Here is a 21,758-nt window from a genome sequence, read left to right as displayed (position 1 = left end):
TCAAAGGATCCTCTTACATCGCCTTTGCTGAGGCAGTAGCATAGTCTGAACGTAGTCTTCATTGTTACTCATACTTCTATTCAGATGCCCTCAACTATTGACCTGGTTGCCTTCTTTGTTACTCACAGACAATGTTTCTCCACCCACCCTGGACACTCCAACAGATATATATACTCCACTTGCTTTCCCAACATCAGATCCTCTGAAGATGCCAGCCACAGATGCAGACGAAACGTCAGGAGAGAATGCTGCTAGAACATGGCCATACAGCCCGGAAACCACACAGCACCCAAATCCTTAAACTGGTTTTTATATTTCAAAGTAATGTTAATAAAATGCATTTCCACAGCTGACCTGCATTGTTGGAAACATCTGAATGGGTACAACTCTGTTCGGGCCATTTGCTCAAGAGAGTGACCCTACAAAATCCCAAAGAAGGGCCTGAAGGCTTTCCAAATGGCGGATTAAAATAGCAAAAACTGAATACAAACCTATGTTGTTTCAAAAGTACAAGGGACATGACTATTCTCTGGTTGTTCAGCTAGCCTCTTTCTCGAGGACTGGAATGAATATTAAAACACCACATTAACCACATCCACCAGTTAAATAAAAATGGGTTGGAAAACAAGAGACATTATTAAATTGCTTCAAAAACAGCATTAATTACTGGCTGTTGGGTGGCTGCATAATTAATAGTCTGCATGATGGCCAGAATTTTTGGATGCATAACAATGAAATCATTGAATTGTGTACGGCAGAGACTGTTGTTGTCCAGGGAAGATCTCAAGTTAGAAAGACACTTTGCCTGAGAATCTGGTGAGCTTTTGCCCGTCAGAATAGTTATTCAGAGATAGATGGACTAAAAGTCTGACTCAGAATAAAGCAACATCATCGATGGCGATGGAAAGTTCTGTCAAGTCATAGCTGACTTACGACAACCCGATAATGGAGTTTTTAAGACACTAGACCAGGGGTCTTCAAACTATGACCCTCCAGATGTTCATGGACTACAATTCCCATCAGCCCCTGCCAGCATGGCCAAGTGGTAGGGCTCATGGGAACTGTAGTCTATGAACATCTGGAGGGCCATAGTTTGAAGACCCCTGCACTAGACAAACAGAGATGGTTTGGCATTGCCTGCCTCCACTTCGCAGCCTTAGGCTTCCTTGGTGATCTCTTGTTGAAGAATAAACCGTTGTCTGACTCTTCCTTTGTTGTCTCCCGTCCAAACACTAACCAGGGTTTAGTGTTGGTTACCTGCAGGGAGCTGATGAGATCCGGCTAGCCTGGGTTCTCCGGGTCAGGGCACTTCATAGATACAGCACTCCAAATAAAGAAGTAAATGAAAGCTCAAACGGCAATGAAATGCCATCTCAAACATTACTCCATTTTGTTTTGTAAGGCAGAAATCCATAATGCAAATAGGGGATTTGCAGAACCCAGGTGACAATGGGGGCCTTGCTATATGGATTTGAACTAACAACCAGGTCGTTTTCGTGGCTGAAAGAGGAGAACGGTCCCAGCTCTGGTGTGAGTTTGGGGGGCAGGGGCAGAGCAGAGGTACTTGTGGGTCCCCTTAAAACGAGAACAGGCCAAACACAAAGATTCAGAATTCTCTCAGAGCACCTCTGATTTGCTTGTGGGATTACTGCAAAAAGAGAATAGTGTATTCTGCCCTACTTCTGTGACCATCTTCTTGATCTGCAAGTTACTTAAGGCTTCCTTGCAATTTATTCATAACTTACCTGTTTGGGTCCCACTGTATTATTCCAAGGAGAGCATTCACACGGCCTGTTACATTTGGGAAGGAAAAACATTGACATCAGAGCTATCTTTGTGAACAGTGCTTTGTGAACAGTGCTTTGTGAGAATTTTAGTACACAGATTTGTTGCGGTCCTCTCATGTTGGAACTGTTCTGTGCTTGTGTAACCCCCATGCTCAGAATGGGTTGATCCAGAAAGGGGTGGAGACTCAAAGCAGCAAGAGGCTACAGACCTCATGTAGTTTGGAGGAGACAAGGCTACCAGACTCGGACCTTGATTTGTCTAAACCAGGGGTAGGGAACCTGCGGCTCTCCAGATGTTCAGGAACTACAATTCCCATCAGCCCCTACCAGCATGGCCAATTGGCCATGCTGGCAAGCTGATAGGGTGCTGGATTCCCTAATTTATCTGGAGAAGCCTGGAGTCTAGTCTAAAATAACCAGGGGTAGGGAACCTGCGGCTCTCAGATGTTCAGGAACTACAATTCCCATCAGCCCCTACCAGCACTTGGCCAATTGGCCATGCTGACGAAGGCTTGATAGATTACTAGGTCCCTAGTATCTGGAAAACTATCCCGCTCTAACACCTTGTTAAAAGGGGTAACTGCAATGTTGTTGGGAACTAGTGGGAAGATAGTTGTTTATTTTTGCAATGTTGTAAATGTTGGAGTTTATTGTTTCAGGGTTTCTTTTTGTGGTTGTAATGGGTGAGAGTTCTCCTGGAAACCTTCATCATGTTTGAGATCCTGTTTCAATCAAGCCCTTTGGAGTCTTCAGGAGCCAACCCACTTGCAAAGAAGAATTGGACTTGGCGGTATCAGTAGACTGTAAATATAAGGACTTGAAAATGCAACCTGAACAGGACCTTGAAGTGTGATGTTAAATGTTGATGTTATATGTTAAGAAAGTAAACCATTTTGTTTTTTTAAAATTTATTTATTTACAAGAGCTCATTCTAAGTTCTGCCCCACAGAACCCACAGATAGAGGTTACACTTGTTGGTTGCCTAAGCATATAAATTTGTGGTCTTCTTGTCTTATGTGTCATTATTTCATGATTGCACTTCTATTGCACAACAATATAATACTATATTAGCACTATTAAACTGAGCACTTTTGTTATTTATATGCAGTGGTGGGATCCAAAAAATTTAGTAATAGGTTCCCATGGTGGTGGGATTCAAACTGTGGCGTAGCGCCAATGGGGCGGGGCTGGGCCGGACGCAGCCAGAGTGATGGCGGGCATTCCAGAAGCCCGGAGCCATTCCTGGGCGGAGCTGTGGCAAGGACGCAGCCGCTGCACCGGTCCTTTGGCGGGAAACGAATGCATGCAGGTGCAGGCTGCCACGCACGCCGGTGCACCTCCTGCTAGACTGCTTCAAGTTCTGCGCGCTACTGCTGAGAGGAGGGGCGTAACTAAGGCAAAAATCACGTGGCAAAATCACCAATAATAAACCCCCTCTCGGCACACACAAATAATTAGTAACCTACTCTTGAGAACCTGTGAGAACCTGCTGGATCCCACCTCTGTTATATGGTTGGCTTTTATATAGCTGGTAGCTAGGGGGTAGTAGTTTTTTTTAATAAGGTTTTTGCTATCCGTTCCACTGCACCCCCTTGTTTTTTTTCTGTTCACCGATGACATGTGTGTCATAGGCCCCTTCCGCACACGCAAAATAGTGCATTTTCAAACCACTTTCACAACTGTTTGCAAGTGGATTTTGCTATTCCGCACAGCTTCAAAGAGCACTGAAAGCAGTTTGAAAGTGCATTATTCTGCATGTGCGGAATGAGCCATAAGTTCACCAGCACCACTCTAGGAAGTGCTGGAAACTCTGTAGTTTTACCACAGAGTGTCTGGTGATTATTAGAGCTATCTGATTCACTTCCAGGCTTCCAAGGAAGTGACATCAGCTGCATCTCTATGCCACTTCCAAAAAGTGACATAGCGATGCAGCTGATCTCACACTCCCAATGTTCCTGCCCCCAACCATCTCGCCATTTCTCAGACTCTGCCTGGCAATTCTACTTCACACCCTGGCAAATGGCCAACCGTGACCCCCACCCCAAAACCAGCATTTGAGGATAAGCTCCTGAACCCTAAAAAAAATACACAGTTTATCTATTTACATCTGATATTCAGCATTCAGAATCAACTCTTTTCTTGCGCTACCCTGTTCATTTCTTGCAGCGATGGAGCATTTTGAAATCTAAAGGATGCCGTGCCATGCCTTAAAACATCCACATACATTTTATATTTAAATGCCAACCTGCTTTTTCACAAACCTCTCGTTTGACTTTGATATGGAAAAAGTTGTTCTTGCATTACAGTCAGAACTTTGCAGTTGTAATAAAATCAAGCTTTAAAAATCAAGGAGCAGCAGTGGCATAGGAGGTTAAGAGCTCTGGAGGAATCGGGTTTGATTCCCAGCTCTGCTGCCTGAGCTGTGGAGGCTTATCTGGGGAATTCAGATTAGCCTGTGCACTCCCACACACGCCAGCTGGGTGACCTTGGGCTAGTCACAGCTTCTCAGAGCTCTCTCAGCCCCACCTACCTCACAGGGTGCTTGTTGTGAGGGGGGAAGGGCAAGGAGATTGTAAGCCCCTTTGAGTCTCCTGCAGGAGAGAAAGGGGGGATATAAATCCAAACTCTTCTTCTTCTTCTTCTAACACACACACATGCACACACACGATGGCCATACTGCTTTATACTGCACAGTAGAACGGAGCTGTTGAAGATTTAGCAGTGATGCATTAGAATTTTCTTGCACCAAAAGAGCATCTTAGAAAACTGCTATCCACATCTGCTGCTATGCCCTGCAGATTTGGAAGACATCTGCAATTGATAATCGACATTTCTTACAACCAGCTGCAGTTAACACTTCAACGGTCGCCTAAAGCTAGCAGATACCGTTCCTCCTGATGGGAAACGCTGAGGCCCTCTTGGAATTTCTGGAAGTACTGAAGAAACCACAAAACTTCTCTTCGTTCCCATAACTTAAAAAAGCGAGCAAAATGTCAACCCGGTTCTCCGCCAGTTCCCACCCCGCCAGAGACTTTCCTTCAGAAGCTGCGCCAAGCAGCTACTGCAACTTCCTTTGAAGATTCTATGCGGTGCACGCTCACCATATATCTATCCAACTTGGGAAAACAACTCTACCACGAATCTTATGTTATGTGCAAATCAGCCACTGGATCAGGACAGAATTTCACCTTAGACGCCCTCCTAATTGAGGCAGGATTGATTCGATATCTTATTTTCTGCAGCTGACTCGTGAGTAATGGAAACAATTTGTTCGCAACTGTTAAGAGCTGTGGGTTTAAAACGAATTATCATGCGAATGAGATGAAGCATCGAATAAACCCACTGGATCAATTTTATCGAGCAAAGGCCCTTTAAAACCAGGGAAAATAAAATCCTGACACATATTCAAACGCAAACAAATGCTGAGGCTGCCGATTGCATTAAAGAGAGAGGGTGGCTGAGGAGCTATCTGAGTAACCCTCAACCTTGTTGAAGCAGTGGACACTTCTGGAATTTTGAGAACTGGTGGTGGAAGCCACTACAAAATGGCAGCCAATGGGGTAGGAGATTTACCATCGCTTAAAGACTAGATTATTTGATCAAGAATATCAATTTCTCCGGAGCAAAGCGCAAAGCTCTTGCTCTCCAATATTCTTTGGGATTATCCCTCAGAAATCTAGCCCTGCTATATACCTGGAACAACTTGTTAATTACAATTGCAGATGGGTCATGACTAAAGCAAGGTGTAACTCTTTTCCGTCAGTTACATCTTAACTAAGGTCGCTTCTCACTAAGTATTCCACACAAAGATAACAAGGCTGATTGCTGTCGATTTTGTCCTGATACAACTGATACACTTTCTCACATTCTGCTTCATTGTTCAAAATACAACAACATCAGAACTGATTTGAGAACTGTACGACCAACAGGATGTATGCTCCTTTCTGATAAAATAAAAATGGCTAAGCTTCTAAATAACTCTAATGTTGAAATCTCTGAAGCTAAATTTTTACTCTGTGTACTGCAAGTTGTGCAATAATGATCTTCTTATTGTATCTGGAATTCTGGACACACACCGGTTTTTATGCCTAATAAAGGTTTTGGATTTGGATTTGGGTAGGACAGTCACAAAATGGCTGACATATGGGCCCCAGTGCATTATGAAGTGCCAGGATGGAGCAGCTGTTTCCAAATATCTGCTCCCTGTGGCTACAAGGATGGTCTGCTGGGTCGAGTTGCCAACCTCCAGGTAGGGCCTGGAGATCACCCAAAATTGCAGCTAATCTCCAGACACAGAGGTCAGTTCCCCTGGAGAAGATGGCTGCATTGGAGGGTGGATTGTATGACATTATGCCACACTGAAGACCCTTCCCACCTCAAACCCATGCTGTACCCCCAAACCTCCAGATGTTTTCCAATTTGGAACTGACAACTCTACTGCTGGGCTCTTCTGAAGTACCTGCTACTCCCAAAAAGTAGAGGAAAGACAGGGATGATTCTTTCCTTTGAAGAAGAAATGTTTTGCAAAGAAGCAAGCGGGTGCCAAGAAATGCTGGCAGGGGCCATGTTGCTCACACGCACCATGTTGGTTGGATTCCCAGGTTCATGGGGCTCCATTACCCGCTGTGAAAGAAAAGCAGCCAGGCATCGTATCTACTTAACTGCAGTTCTGAAAAAGAGCAGGGAGATAATTAATTGAACCTAGAAGTGATTCCAAACAATTTAGCACAGATAATAGAGATCCAAGGACATCTTTACTCACTTAACAATAATGGGCATGGAGGGGTGCCCTTGGCACATTCTCTTAGAAGGGAAAGTTGGATCGTGCTGCTGGCCGGCTATCTCAGTCCTCAATCCTGACTCTCTGTACAGGAACAGCTTCCTTATGGAGGAAGGATGCTGAAGAAGCAAAGAAATCCAGGCTTTTTCAGAAAACTGATTGATTGTACAGGAATTAGCCTGTGGTCGTCGTTTCAGTCTTTCCCCGTAGGCCAGTGGTGGCGAACCTTTTTGAGACCGAGTGCCCAAATTGCAACCCAAACCCCACTTGTTTATCGCAAAGTGCCAACCCGGCAATTTAACCTGAATGCTGAGGTTTTAGTTCAGAAAAAAAACGGTTGGCTCCCTCTTCCTCTGCCCCACCCGCTCGAGCAGGGGCCAGCCTGCTCTAGCCTCCAGCAAGTCCCGCGCACACTGCTCTGTGCCTCTCTAGCATCTCTGCCTCCTCTGTGCCCCCCCTCAGGCAGCAGCCACCCAGAGCACAGACACTAGGCCCGCCAGCCAAGTCCTCCCTGATCACCGCGGTGCGCGCACATCATGCTCAGTGGCCCAGGCCAGCCTAGATATGTGTGTGTGTGTGTGTGTGTGGGGGTGATTTTCTGCCCCCCACATGATGAACGCTGTGTGCGTGTGCCCACAGAGAGGGCTCCGAGTGCCACCTCTGGCACCCGTGCCATAGGTTCGGCACCACTGCCGTAGGCCCTCTTCAGTGATTCCACCTTTTCCCAACAATAAAACCATGGTGTTTTGCCACAGGAGGCCTAAGATGCACACCTACAGACCCACGGTGTATCTAATGTAGTTCAGAGTGCTGTGACGTAGAGGGTTGTTGAACTGCTGTGAATACCTATTGGCGAGTACCTGAAAGGTAATTCATAAGGAACTGCATGTCCTCTTATGTAGACATCGCTGGTTCTCCATTAATTTTTTTCCTGCATGAGGTGGAATCCTTCCCCACTGTATTATTCCCAGGAGAGCATTCACACGGCCTGTTACATTTGGGAAGGGAAAACACTGACATCAGGCCTATCTTTGTGAACTGATTTCTCAATGTAAGAGGGAGGGACGGCGAGTCCCATTAGGTGACAAACGGCCCAGATGTCAGGGGTCAGCTGCCTGAGGCAGCTGTGTTGCAGTGGTTTCAATCTCTACATTTCATACGCGCTGGGAGACTTCAGCTGCGCCCACTGGGGTATTTCAAGGTTCTACCTTGTCCCCTATGATTTTGAAATGACTACATAATACAGCCCAGAGAGATCATCTGTGGGGGGTCCAAGGTGAAAACCCACCAATATGCTAATGACACAAACCTCTTTCTCTGTCCTCCCCTTTGTAATTCCATGGAGGCAATTGAAATAGAGTTCCGAATCATCTTCAAGGTGTTGGTGTTGACCTTTAAGGCCATCGTATCTTCGAGACTGCATCACCCCGTATGTCCCTGCCAATCTACTGGTGGTTCCTGGCCCCTCGATGATGCGGCTGGCCTCCACGCGGGCCAGGGCCTTTGTGGCTCTGGCCCCGGCCTGGTGGAACGCTCTCCCTCCAGCTGTCCAGGCCCTGCGGGACCTCGGTGATTTCCACAGGGCCTGCAGACTGAGCTGTTCTGCCGGGCCTTTGGAGGAACCGGCCGCTGATGGTGCCCCCCCCTTTGGCCCCTGGGCCATTTGTCACCTAATGGGACTCGCCGTCCCTCCCTCTTGGGGAGAGGACTTTGAAAATGGAGCTGTCGGACACCACTTATATTTATACTTGTATTTATTATATTTATTATACTTAGCTTTTACTGTTTCTATCGCTGCTTTTAAAGGTTTGTAGCTATCTTATGATTGTATTATGTTTATATGTTGTGCACTGCCTGGAGCCCCTCGGGGATAGGGCAGTATAAATGTCTAATAAATAAATAAATACATATTAAGCCAGCATTTGAAGGCAGAAGAGAACTGGATGAAGGTGAACGTGAAATCTAACCTGGATGAGATGATCGCTAAGTGGATTAAGTGTAAAGCTGGCATGGGAATTGGTTTAAAATCTGTTTTGAGTAGACCTATACTCTGCTACACAGCTTGGATGTATTCCAGAAATTCTCACTTGTCCTTGAATGGGGATTATTAGGGTTTCTTTTATCATAGAATCATAGAGTTGGGAGAGACCCCAAGGGTCACCAAGTCCAACCCCCTGCAATGTAGGAACACACAATCATCTTGGGGCCAGAACAGCACTTCCAGAGAAGCTCCCAAGCTCCTTTCCCAAGGAGGGCTGGGTGGGGACGTGTTAACAGTATGGAGGGGTATCTTTGCGGCTACACTCAATAGGTTCACAAGACTCATCCTGCGCTGCTGCCATTTGGCACAGAGGCATTCCCTGTCCCCAGACACTTCTGTGAAAACCCAGCTGGACTATTGTAACATCCTTTATGTAAAGCTACCCCAGAGGACTTCCTCAAAACTTCAGTTGGTACAAAATTTGGCAGTTAGTGTTTCAATCAGGTTTGCTATATTTGTTCCTGATGGTCTAGCACAGGAACTGCTGGGCCAATTCCTCTGAAATTTCCCAGCCACTGTAGTCAGCCAAGCAAGAGTGTTTTTAGATGTTCACATACCTGAAATTTCACACCTGGCCCAGGTAAAACGCCTTTTTCCTGGCGCTCCATGGTAAAGGACATGAAGCTGGCTGTGTGTAACTGTCACCCTTAGAATGTTAGGCTCAGATGAAAACTAGATATGAGCAGTGGAAACAATTACATAGGTAATGAGCTCGAGGTGGAAGTAGAAACACATACACTGCGTTGCCATGTGAAGGGGCGTCAAGTGGGGTCCTCCCCCCCCCTCACCATGCGCAGGTACTGCTTTCCAACTCTAAGTGCCTCACCCACTACTACCACACAACACACATACTCTCATACACATTCAGCTCATCCTCACACTCCTCACTCTGCCCTTCCTCACATCCAATCACCACATAACTACTTTCTCACCCATATTCCACACCCATATTGAACAAGCTTGAATGTAAAAGACAGCTGGAGGGAAGGAGAGGGAAGGGATGGAGGGGGAGGCATGCAAGGGAAGAGAAGTGAGAGAGGGGAGAGAGTGAGGGGTGGCATGCAAGGGTGGGGAGAGAGGGGGCCCAGCAACTGTATATGACCCACCCACCCTAGCAGAGGGAGAGGGAAGGGGGGAGGGGTGGCATGCAAGGGAAGAGAAGTGAGGGAGGGGAGACAGTGAGGGGCGGCATGCAAGGGACGGGAGGGAGGGGCCAGGCACCCTAAATTCCCTGAATACTGCGGTTACAGTTCAGAAAACCAGGCACGCGTTAGGAGTAAGCTCGGTAAAGCAACCTAATGGCTGCGTCGCGCCCCTCAGAGGGTTTACTTAGAAGCGACACCCATTGCTACCAACCAAACTTATTCCCAGGTAAAGGATCGTGACCAACCAGCCTAGATGTGTGGGAGGGGTGTCTTTCCATTCCCCCCCAAGGAATGCAGGCACACACATCAATGACATCGCACAGTATCAGGCTGCGCGTTTCCATGAGCACGTACTACTGGCCTCTGCAATTGATTTGCTGCTACTGTTCCTTTCCCATTTCACCACAATAACCCACAGCAACGTGTGGCCGGGTACTGCTAGTATGCATATAAAACCAGTAATTTTTACAACTGTGCTAACTTCCTGAGTCAAGAAGCTGTTTTTGACAGTTAAACCCTAAACAGCTTGGATCCAAAATGACCTATATGAACTTCCCCAGATTTTGACATCCATGCTCAAGGCCTTCTTGCAGGAACAAACGTTATCAGAAATCCGGGAGTCAAGGACTTGGGGGAGGGTCTTTTCAGTTGCTGCCTTCAGGCTGTGGAATTCCCTCCCACCTTCTGGAGTAGGCTCAAGAGATTTAAATATTTCTGAAGGCCTTTGACTAAAATTGTCAGAATCGGCTAAGGTTACTGATGTCACTGTTTTATCTGATTAGGTTTTTGCTGGTGTTGCCAACTCTGGGTTGGGAAATTCCTGTTTTTATTTCCATATACTGAATAGCAAGGGGCAGGAGAAGAGAGTGTGAGCTGGAATACATGCCTGCCACCACCCAACTACAGACGTTTACTCTGGCAGCACACCTATTCTGGTCGGAAACATTTGCTTTCTTGAATACAGGGACGGGGACTATTGCGAAGGTGTCGTGCCCATATGAGGAAAACATGCATAGATGGGGTAGGGGCCAGTCAGCACATGGGACATTTGCCTCCGTTCCCCCTTGACGTTGGCCCTCAATACTCTGCTCTCAGCTGCTCTCAGAATTCTGTGCCTCCTCTTGCCCGTTCAGTCCTCATCAAGTCATTTTTTGGAGAATTTATCTTTTCTTATATAGAAACGCCTCCTTTATCTGTAGGTGGCAGGATCTCCCGACACACCACTAGAAGTAGCAACTAGAAAATAACAGAACCTATTTTATTATTTTAGAAAATGACCAATTCATTTATTATTGTCAGTTTTTACAAAAGCAGACTTGGAACACACCTTTTGATGGAAAGGAAAAGTATCTCCCCATGTCAAATATTTACCTGTGTTTAAATTGGATGGATTTCTATGTTAATATAGCCAAAGTTTGTCAGCTGAGGTTTAACAAAAAAATGTCAGAGTTAAACCAGGAACGTTCAGTTACCAACTACAGAAAATAAAATCCCCCTGTACATGCACAGAGCTTTCCTGCCCAGAATACGTAGTCTCTCCTGACATGGGCTTTCATCTTGGTTTTTCTGTAGCACTGATTTAATGAAAGAATATTTTAAAAACTCATTCCTGCAGTGCCTATCCAAGCAACACTGTCCTCTTGTCTCACATGATCCACAATTTAATGTCACGAAGAAACCAGGACTGTTCTATTTATGCCCAGCTTACTGATAACATTTTACTGGAGGTTCAAACATGCAAACATAGAGCGCTGCTGGAATATTCTTTCATCTCTTGAGAAAAAAACAAAACCAGTGGGAGGCAGACAAGATTCTGTTTATGAAACTTGGCCATACAGTTTAATTGGGCTTTTGGCTGACCTCTGCTTTCCCCCAGCTCCTGTCTCCACCCCAACTTTAACCTACCTTCTCAACGAGAAAGGTGTAAAACCAGTCTTCCCTTTAAGCCACCACTATTTCTATCACACCAAGCTTCAGGTGAGTAGGAGGCGCTTCTCACGACAATGACTAGTATGAAGAGAATGCATGAGCCATCCGTCAACTCTGAGGTCACTTCCAATTTCAGCTCTGTGCCAGGGCTTGCAATACACTGGGCACCGTGTGCAGGGAGGGATCGTGACTCTGCACTAGAATGTGTGGCATGTAGGACCTTCCCAGGTTCAATTCTGGAATCTCTGGTTGACGGATCTTGTGCTGAGAAAGACTAGTCTCCATTTAAGACCCTGGAAAGATGCTGTCAAGCAGAAGCGTTCCTCCCATTGGGCAAAGTGGGCAGTTGCCCAGGGTGCCACCTTGTGGGGGGCGCAAAAAATGCAGGTTCGTTTGTGGGATTTTTTTGCATTTTCAATGTTTTTCTGTTTTTTGCCTGCAGAGGGCGCAGTTTTTAGGCTAGCAGTACCAAAATTTCAGGGATGTTTTGGGAGACTCTCCTGATGCTATCACTCAGGTTTGGTGAGGTTTGGTTCAGAGAGTCCAAAGTTATGGACTCCCAAAAGGGGTGCCCCATCCCCCATTGTTTCCAATGGGAGCTAATAGGAGATGGGGGCTACACCTTTGAGGATCCATAACTTTGGACCCCCTGAACCAATCTTCACCAAACCTGGGAGGTATCATCAGGAAGGTCTCTTACTGATACCACCCAGGCTTTGTGAACTTTTGGTCCAGGAGGTCCAAAGCTATGGACTCCCAAAGGGGGTGCCCCATCACCCATTGTTTCCAATGTGAGCTAACAGAAGATGGGGCTACACCTTTGAGGGTCCAAAACTTTGGACCCCATGAACCAAACTTCACCAAACCAGGGTGGTATCATTAGGAGAGTCAACTAAAGATACTCAGAAAGTTTGGTGCTGCTAGCTTAACAATTGCACCCCTGAAAGCAGGCACCCCCCAGATTTTCCTTTTAAATCCCCCCCCTTTGGCATGGATTTAATGGGAGAATGTGAGGTCTCCAGTTTAAACATTGAAAGTGATGCTGTTTCAGGGTGGGGGAGAATCAACCCCAAAATAGCATCACTTCCAATGTTGTTTAAACTGGGAACCCCAGATTCTCCCTTTAAGGTGGATTTAAAAGGAGAATCTGGGCTCCCTAGTTTAAACAGCATTGAAAATGATGCTGTTTGGGGGTGGATTCCAGCATCACTTGTTTAAACTAGGGAGCCCAGATTCTCCTTTTAAATCCACCTTAAAGGGAGAATCTGAGGTTCCCAGTTTAAACAACATTGAAAGTGATGCTGTTTTCCCCAACTGGGAGGACTGGATACAACACCATATAATGTTTTCATAGCAGTAATAAAACATTTTGACAGCATTTTGAAAATGTTTCCCCCAAAAAATTATTTCTGCTGTGTGGCATGGCCTATTGCTGTGTTCAGAGTTGTGAGTTGGGGCATGTTCTATAATGTGATGGTGACTTTGAAACAACCTGGTGTAAAAAAAACCATTGCTTGGTCACAGTGGGGGAGGGCAGCTGCCCATGGGGGGGGGGAGCCAAACTCCAGTTTGCCTAGATACGCCACTGGGCGTAGCTACAAGGGAGAAGGGGGTGCGCATCGCACCGGGCACGCACCTGGGGGGGCATCAAACTCAGGTTTTGCCCAGGGCTCCAGTTTGCCTAGTTACGCCACTGCTGTCAGTAAAGCTAATAATGCTGAGCTTGATGGACCAACGGCTCCAACCACTCCTATTGCAACTGATCAAAGAGGCTCTCAGAGTAAGAGATCCTTGTGAGGAATAGACTCAAACAACATTTATGTACGTTTCTAGTTTGTTTTTAAAAAAAAGCTTATCTGACATGGTGGATATTCATGCTTTTCAAATATACTGTAGAAAAGTACTTCATTTTAATAAACATTGATAAGAAATCACTCATGAAAATGCAGGCTTTTAAAAAGACACTACAAACAGTTTACATCCCGGAGATGGTTTCACCGCTAAACATGAGAAGTCATTCCTGAGTGAAGAGTTGTCCTTTCTGACGCTGACCATCTTCGTTCTCCAGATCTACTGTAGTGCTTTTAACTGTGCTGTACAAAAAAAGAAATGTTGCCAGAGGGAAATACAAAGCGTCGATATTCAACTCTATTCCATAAAATTAGTTGATAAATTTGGAGGGGGGGGGGGGGTTAAAATGCATTTGAAATAAAATGCGCATTACACAGAATTACATGTAGTGACCTTAAAAAATTATTACTTATTGTGCACTGTCCTGATATGATTGACAGACGTGGCACTGTGAACAGACCCCGGTCCTAAAGCAGCGACTTCCTGTCGATTTGGATGAGTGATGCAGTTTCCTGTCGGTCAGATCGCAAGGTCCCTTTGACTTTGGTACATTCAGTGCAAAAAAATAATTTCAGGAATATATTACCCTTATAAAAATAAAAGGCATATATTATTATTATTATTATTATTTCCCTCGAGAGTGCTTAAAGAATCAAACACAATATCTCTTCAAGCATGGGGAAATGAAAAGAACAAAACACTATTTTGTCTACTTTCTTATTTACACCCTAAGGGACTCAAGAACGGGTAACCTATAAAAATAAACAAAAGTCACTGTAAGAGGTTTTTTTTTCTTTTTCCTGATACGTTGTGTTTAAGTCTAGTTTTTTTGTACTTAAAAAAACACTCTTCATGCAGTATGAAGCATAAACTCCTTCATCGTTAGATTCTCCTATAAGAGTTTATCCCTTGTGGAACGCGCTGTTCGCATATACATTTTGTACAAGTCGGCACCCCACGTTGCGAACGATGTTTTGTATCTGTGATCCGCCCCAGAAAATTGATCTCTACGGTGCACACCATGCAGGCACTCAGAGTCTTAGGTATAGCATGTATAGCATATTGTACTATTTGTATTGTATAGGACATAAAGTAGTGTACCTTTGGGAAATAACCTCCATCAGATCTACAACAAAATAGAAAAGCCAGTATTTTGTCCTTGGCTTCCTAAAATTTAGCAGTGGGCTGATGAACTTTCACTTTTCACTTTGTTCAAGTACTCGGGAGAAATGACATCCATTTCTGAGACAGTAAACATTTTGCAGAAGCCCCGATGCAGCCGTTCACACGTCCTTGCTTCTCCTTTTATTTACTTTAAGCATCACAAATGTTTAAAAGTTCAGTGGTCAGAAGACAAACAAAAAAAAGTCAATTGCTGGATCGTTGGTTTCTCCGTGGACCACGAATAACTTGGCTCCACAGCACTCGAGTGGTTTTTGCGGAATTTGCAGAGCCAACCTGAACTCACGTTGCCCGTTCATCAAGTCATCATGCCTTAAAAATGGAAAAACAGGTTTCCCTCTAGGAAACGCCATCCAAACATTCATGTCTTCTGTAAGGAAGAACCATACAGGTTCAAGGAGCGGGGCCCTCAAGTCCAAAGGTGCCAGTTTCACTCAAGTCCAAATGTGCTTGTCTCTTCTACGGCGGTCAACAGCTTCTCATACAACATGGAGAATGATGGGTAGGGGGGAAGATCCAGGCGATTGAAACAAGTGTGAGCCCTGAATGGGGGGAAAGGTAGAAGAAAGTCCCAAGTCATTTCAAGAAAGGCACATTAAAATAATTAGGGAAACAAATGCTTCTAAGAGACTTCTCCATCAATACCCCTGATTTTATGCCCAGGGTTTTTTTTTTAATAACTCCTCAAGAACTAATTGCTAAGGGAATTTGTGATCTTTCCCAGCCCCGGTTTGGATAAGGAATCAGATCCTCTGTTTCTAGTTATTTCTCAAGGATGGGCGTTGTGACACAGCCACCATCTCTCTGATTTTATTTGTTACAGTCATAGAACATCTATAAAACTTAAAATAAACCAATACAAATTCCAGAGGATAACAAATAATTGGTGTTCCGAGGAGATCTTATTCACATATAATAAGTGACTTAAGAACTGGGAAATAAATATAACAGTCCATTAAAACGTTAAAACCAATTTGTATAAAACCAATAACTATTCCCAAATGCAGCAATGTTTAATGATTAAACCAGCTATAAAATCAAACATCTCTTTAAAAGATACCCATCTGAAATCTTGGGATTATTTCTCTCTTCCAAAACTGAAGTTTGCCTGTCTGACCTCCCTGGAAGAAGGATGAGATATTTAGGGGGAAGGGGGAAAAAATAAAGAATGCCGCATCTTAACAGTTCCAAAAGCAGGATGCCTGAGATGAGAGTCCACCAAAGACATAGCTATCCTGACCCTACTGGGGCCTTCTCAAAGCTCACGCCACATGCGTGACCTTCTCAAAGGTCAACGAAGGAACTCCTGGCCCTGCCTTCTGAGCAAAGCGAACACCACTGTTATTCTTTCCACTGGATGGAAATCCCAAAGGTGCTGCACTCAAATATTAGTCTCCTGATAAGTAAGTAAGTAAGTAAGTAAGTAAGTAAGTAAGTAAGTAAGTAAGTAAGTAAGTAAGTAAGTAAGTAAGTAAGTAAGTAAGTAGGGAGGGAGGGAGGGAGGGAGGGAGGGAAGGAAGGAAGGAAGGAAGGAAGGAAGGAAGGAAGGAAGGAAGGAAGGAAGGAAGGAAGGAAGGAAGGAAGGAAGGAAAGGCTCCCCAAGAAGTTTGCCTGTACTGGGGGAAAAGATGGAGGCGGTTCCCCCCCCCAAGTCTGCCTGCCCCCCAAAGTCTGGCTGTACTGGGAAGGGGGGAAAGGTGTAGGGTAGGGAAGTCTTGATTGCAGGGCAATCCCACTTGTTGGAGGTATCCATTGAACCAGCTCCTAGAGCCCTCCCTACCAAAGGAACTTGGAATTCCCTTCCCATTGAAAGGAAAGTATCTATAAGCAGATTGTCCTCCCAAAATCAGAAGGCACAGGACAACCTTTGAAAACAGACCCCATTTTTAGAGGATGCTAGAAAATGTAGAGGATGCTAGTCTTGTTGTACAGATTTCTTGACTTGCTCTGTAGCAGAACACCGAACCCCCTTGAAAGAAACAGGCTATTTTCCTCTCTTGATAAAGCGATTCAGCATCCAGAAAGAAAAGCAACATATTTAACCTAAACGTGCTGTCCCAGGGCACAGCAGGTAAATGTTTGACTCTCTTAGTAGCTGATAAAGGTAAAATGTTATCTTAGCTCATGGCAACCCCATGCCTTTCTGCAGAAATTTATATCTCATGCCAGTGAAGTTCGCCTGGGTCCAAAGTACATTTAAAGCTCAGCAGCAGAGTTCATATATGCAAGTTCAAATCTGGTGCACGTATAGTTCACCAAAAATAAAAGTCGGCAAATTATTCAAGATAACTGCTCAGGAAGTGCCCACAATATGTCTTTTTTTGTGGGTTGGAGTAGGACAGGAGTCTGCAACCTGTGGCTCTCCAGATGTTCATGGACTACAATTCCCATCAGCCCCTGCCAGCATGAGGATAACCTGGGCATGAATCTCCATTTGACCAATCACATGCATGATTTTCAACCAGCCACTATCTATCAGCCTGACCGACCTCAAACGGTTACTGTGGGAGTGCTAGCGGGGAAGGGGAGGACCACACAGTCAGGATGAAAGAGTAACAGATAAATAGATATTTACTGAGCCCTTCGGGGATAGGGCGGTATATTAAATTCAATTAACAACAACAACAACAACAACAACAATAATAATAATACTGGGGTCCACCAGAATATGAAAACGCAGAATATTAAGACACTTCTCCATCTCATTTTTCATCCCACTCTTCTTCCTCCAAGGAGCCCTGCACAACACACACGGATCCTCTCCCTCTCCCTCTGGCCTTGGTTGGCCGGGAGGAGAAACAACAATTGGCCCCAAATCATCGAAAGGCCCTTCATGACCAAGCAGGGATTTGAACCTGTCATGAGGAAAGCGACGTCAACATCCGCTTCTGTCAGCCCAGAAGATGCAGGGTCTCTGCCAAAGGTTTTCTGATGTTTGCTGATGCTCCGTGGCTTCTAACTTGCCCCCAGCCAGCTTGACTGCTCTGCCTCCAGTCACCTCTGAGCCACGTCTGCACGGCAAAAGTCTCTGAAGCAGGTACGTTTCCAAAAACAATGTTGCTCTCACCTGTAACTGTTGTTCCTTGAGTGGTCTTCTGTGCAGTCCCACATTGGGACTGTGCTTGTGCGGGCTGGCCAACGTGGAACTGAACAGAAGGCCGTGACGAGGTAACAGTCCACATAAAGGGGCCAGGAGGCCTTCAGAAACAAATCACTGTTGTTCTCTTCAGAACTGAGGGAGAGACGGTCACTTGAATCGAGGTGCTGTTTCTTCAAGTTGCATGTGAGTGCCTGAAGGGTTGTTACCTCACACTTTGTTAAAATAAGTACTTGTATGGATACAAATGCCTTTCAAATCGTGCTCATGACCCAACACCAACTAGGCGCTGTTCAGAATCAAAGTCTAGCTCTATTTATGCAACTCAAGGCAGTGGCGTTCTGGGCCTAAATGTTTAGTCTTAACCACGGTTTCAAAGAATACATGAACGTGAACTTCCACGCTAACCCCTGGCTTGCCTCTTGATGCTGCCCTCACTGTCATGCAGGCTGGAATAGCAGTCGGATCCTTATGAGGGAGACAGGGGAAATAGCAAGAATCATGAAATGCCAAGATGGGGGGGGGGGGGCTGCCTGCTGAACCTCAATTTCACAAACGGACCACAGTTAAAACACACCAAGGTTTCATGTTATGGCTGAATCAAGCCTATGCCAAATCTATATGGACATCAGTTTCTCGATGGGCACTCACACAATTTCAGAAATTGGCAACAGAAATAACTTGTTCGTGTGAGTCATTCGCAGAAACCTGGACCCTGTCTTGGCCCATGGATTTAAGTTTCTTAAAACACCTGGTATTATTTTACCTGGGAAGAGCAGTGATTTTCCCCCATTTCTCCACACAGAATCTTCTTGGCCCGTTGCTCCCCCTCAGAGATGCAAAACCTTCGTAAGGTATGCTGGAAGTGCCTGTAACAAACTGGAGACGAAAACAAGACAACTTAAGTAACCCTTGCAAAAAACGGAACCTAGATTTTTGCACGGACTATTTTAAAAATATGGGTGAATTCCTATGCGCAAATCTTGGGCATATCTGGGGAAAAAGTAAACTCCACCAGATATTTACACACCTTTGTCTTTATTTAGAGCAGTTATTAGCCATCTATCTTCCTATATGGCTCCCACAATACTAGAACCAGGGGGCATACATTGAAAATGCTGGGGGGAAGAATTAGGACTAATAAAAGGAAACACTTCTTCACGCAACGTGTGATTGGTGTTTGGAATATGCTGCCACAGGAGGTGGTGATGGCCACTAACCCGGATAGCTTTAAAAGGGACTTGGACAGATTTATGGGGGAGAAGTCGATTTATGGCTACCAATCTTGATCCTCTTTGATGTGAGATTGCAAATGCCTTAACAGTCCAGGTGCTCAGGAGCAACAGCCACAGAAGGCCATTGCTTTCACATCCTGCATGTGAGCTCCCAAAGGCACCTGGTGGGCCACTGCGAGTAGCAAAGAGCTGGACTAGATGGACTCTGGTCTGATCCAGCTGGCTTGTTCTTATGTTCTTATGTTCCTTACAGAGCTCATGGTGCCTTCGATATAAATGGAACACATGAAACACACCTGAAATAGCCAGACTCAAGTTCAAATGGAATTGGTTTATTGTGCCAGGGTAACGAACAGGCTGCACTCAAGCGTTGCTGAACTGAAAGTCAAACATCTCCACCACTAGCTAAAACCCCACTCTTCGCCCCTTCCACAGCACTCCCTCCGGCAGAAGCCGTTTCCTCTACCAGGCTGAGCCACTTCTCCAAGGTCAGAGTCTCATAAGGAGCCAGGTGCTGCCTGGCTCAGAGAAAAGAAACCATTATTCTCAGGCAGCAAGCAAAGCCTAAGGCAAAGAAAAGAAATCAAGAGGAATACACATACGTCAGGGGGTTACATTCTCCCGGCACCCCTGGGACATGGAACGTACGGGGAGGCCCCTGCAGGTCTTGACAATCCTTATACATAATTGCCTAAGGCAGTGGTGGTGAACCTTTGGCACTCCAGATGTTATGGACTACAATTCCCATTAGCCCCTACAATTGGCCATGCTGGCAGGGGCTGATGGGAATTGTAGTCCATAACATCTGGAGTGCCAAAGGTTCGCCACCACGGGCCTAAGGGATGGAATGTCCCACGACAAACCTCCAGCCAATGGGTGTGCAGGACTCATGACATTCTTCCCTGTCTCCGTTCACCTTCTTTCAACCCAGAAGCCTCCCCTGTCCTAAACAATATGGGCTGCTCTCCTGGAGGGATGGAGGGGGGGGGGGCGCCCTCCCCTCCCCCCTTCTTGAACCCATTTTATTTTAATTTAAAATGGGCTTCAGTTCTAGTAGAATACATAAAAAGTCATAAAGCCAAAATCTTAAATCAATGATTAGGACTGCTGGGCAGCCCAACGCTGAATTTATGGATCGTTGTTCTAGTTCAGGGGCCCCACTGTGGGTGCCATTGGGGGGGGGGGCTCAGATACCTTTCCCGGTGAAACACTGTGTCAATAAGTTAATAATGAAAGCGTTCTAATACACAGTAATTCCTCAGATGCCGATTTGACAAACTCATTGCCCACATATCAAACCCAACGTACCCTAGTTTTATTTAATCCTACGGGCGGGAGAGGAGGGAGGTAAAATTTCTGGGGCCGGTGTGATACAATATGAGCCAAGTGGCTTCAGTTGTAGGCCCGGCGAAACATTTTGGTCTGAAAGGCTCTGTGGAGTTGGTTTATATCCCGCAGAGCCATACTGTCCGCCAGGAGCGAATTCTACCAAGAAGGAGCCAGGGCCAAGAAGTTCCTGGCTCTGGAGGACACCAGCCAAATGTCTGTTGGGCCAGGCACCACCAGCAAATTACTGGCCCACGGAGGACCCACCGAAGGATCCTCCGTGGACGATTTAAGTGGCTAAGAAGATTTTTAAAAACATTGCTTTGACAACACCCACCGACTCAGCACAAGGATCTTCCCTGTGTGACTGAAGGTGAGCTGTAGCAGCCATTTTGAAGTTGGGCCCACCTCCTGTGGCAGCCATTTTGGGGTTGTGTCCACTATGCTTTATCAAAATTCCAAAGGTGCCCATGGGCTCAAAAATTTGGGAAGCCCTGTTCCAGTTATGTTATTGGCTGATCAAAACAAGACTGGCCAAAAGGCCTTTCATTTCAAGCAATAACTGTCCAGTCTTTCTTGTTCTAATGTCGACACATTCATTCACTCACCCGCCCGTGTCTCACAAAGACGGCCAGGTCACAGAGCTGAAGGGCCAGCCGGTGTTCGGAAATTCAACCTGCCCATTTCCTTTGCAGCATGGTTGATGCCACAAAGCCATTTCCCCACGGTCACTTCCTGCATCGCGTCAGTAATGCATAAAAGCATCCACCATTCAGGCCTGTACAATTACCTCCCACATCTCTCCTGTTGGTCCTGGTGGAGGTTTGGCTAGGCTGACCAGACGTCCCGCTTTTGGCGGGACAGTCCCGCCTTGAAACAACTTGTCCCGCGTCCCGTGGGTTTTCCCCAATGTCCCGGGTTTTGGAAGGCTGCCGCACTGCCTTCTGGGCGTATAGGCAGTCATGACAGCCTCCCAGCGCCTGGCAGCAGGATCAAGCCGCGACGGGGCATTCTGGGGCGCTTGCCCGTTTCCCATGCTAGTCAGCAGGATGGGAAACGGGAGATGCCTCTAGAAGGCTGTGCAATCGCTCCTGCGGCTTCTTGTAGCAACAGCCCACCCGCCTGTCCCGGTTTGCGAAGGTGACCATCTGGTCACCTTAGGTTTGGCAGAGGCATGGCCCTGGGTTTGGACAGTCTACATAACTGCTGCTTCTCCATATTACCAGGATGAGAAGGAAACAGTCTGCTGCTATAGCAGAGGTCATGTGTCAAGGATATTAGATGCTGGAGTCATAATGCGACCAAAATGGTCAATTGCTAAATACTACACTTTTAAAAACGAGCACTAGATTTGAGCCCAGTAGTATTTGAGAGGCCAATAAAAT

General features: G+C 45.8%; 1 protein-coding gene across 1 annotated transcript in view; it reads right to left on the bottom strand.

The window, feature by feature from the left end:
- Positions 1 to 13,519: 13,519 nt before the first annotated feature.
- The window catches only part of HECW2 (HECT, C2 and WW domain containing E3 ubiquitin protein ligase 2), a 136,138-nt gene continuing 127,899 nt past the window's right edge, over positions 13,520 to 21,758 (bottom strand). Inside the window, exons 26-27 of the mRNA XM_048483600.1 lie at positions 18,579 to 18,691; positions 13,520 to 15,257 (exon numbers count right to left, since the gene is read on the bottom strand). Coding sequence (XP_048339557.1) covers positions 15,146 to 15,257; positions 18,579 to 18,691 — 225 coding nt within the window. The 3' untranslated portion in view covers positions 13,520 to 15,145. The remainder of the gene's footprint in view (positions 15,258 to 18,578; positions 18,692 to 21,758) is intronic.

This window comes from Sphaerodactylus townsendi, linkage group LG02 (genome assembly GCF_021028975.2).
Source record: "Sphaerodactylus townsendi isolate TG3544 linkage group LG02, MPM_Stown_v2.3, whole genome shotgun sequence".
Lineage (NCBI taxonomy): Eukaryota > Metazoa > Chordata > Lepidosauria > Squamata > Sphaerodactylidae > Sphaerodactylus > Sphaerodactylus townsendi.
The sequence above is the reverse complement of the archived record's forward strand: the minus strand, read 5'-3'. Positions and strand labels throughout refer to the sequence as shown.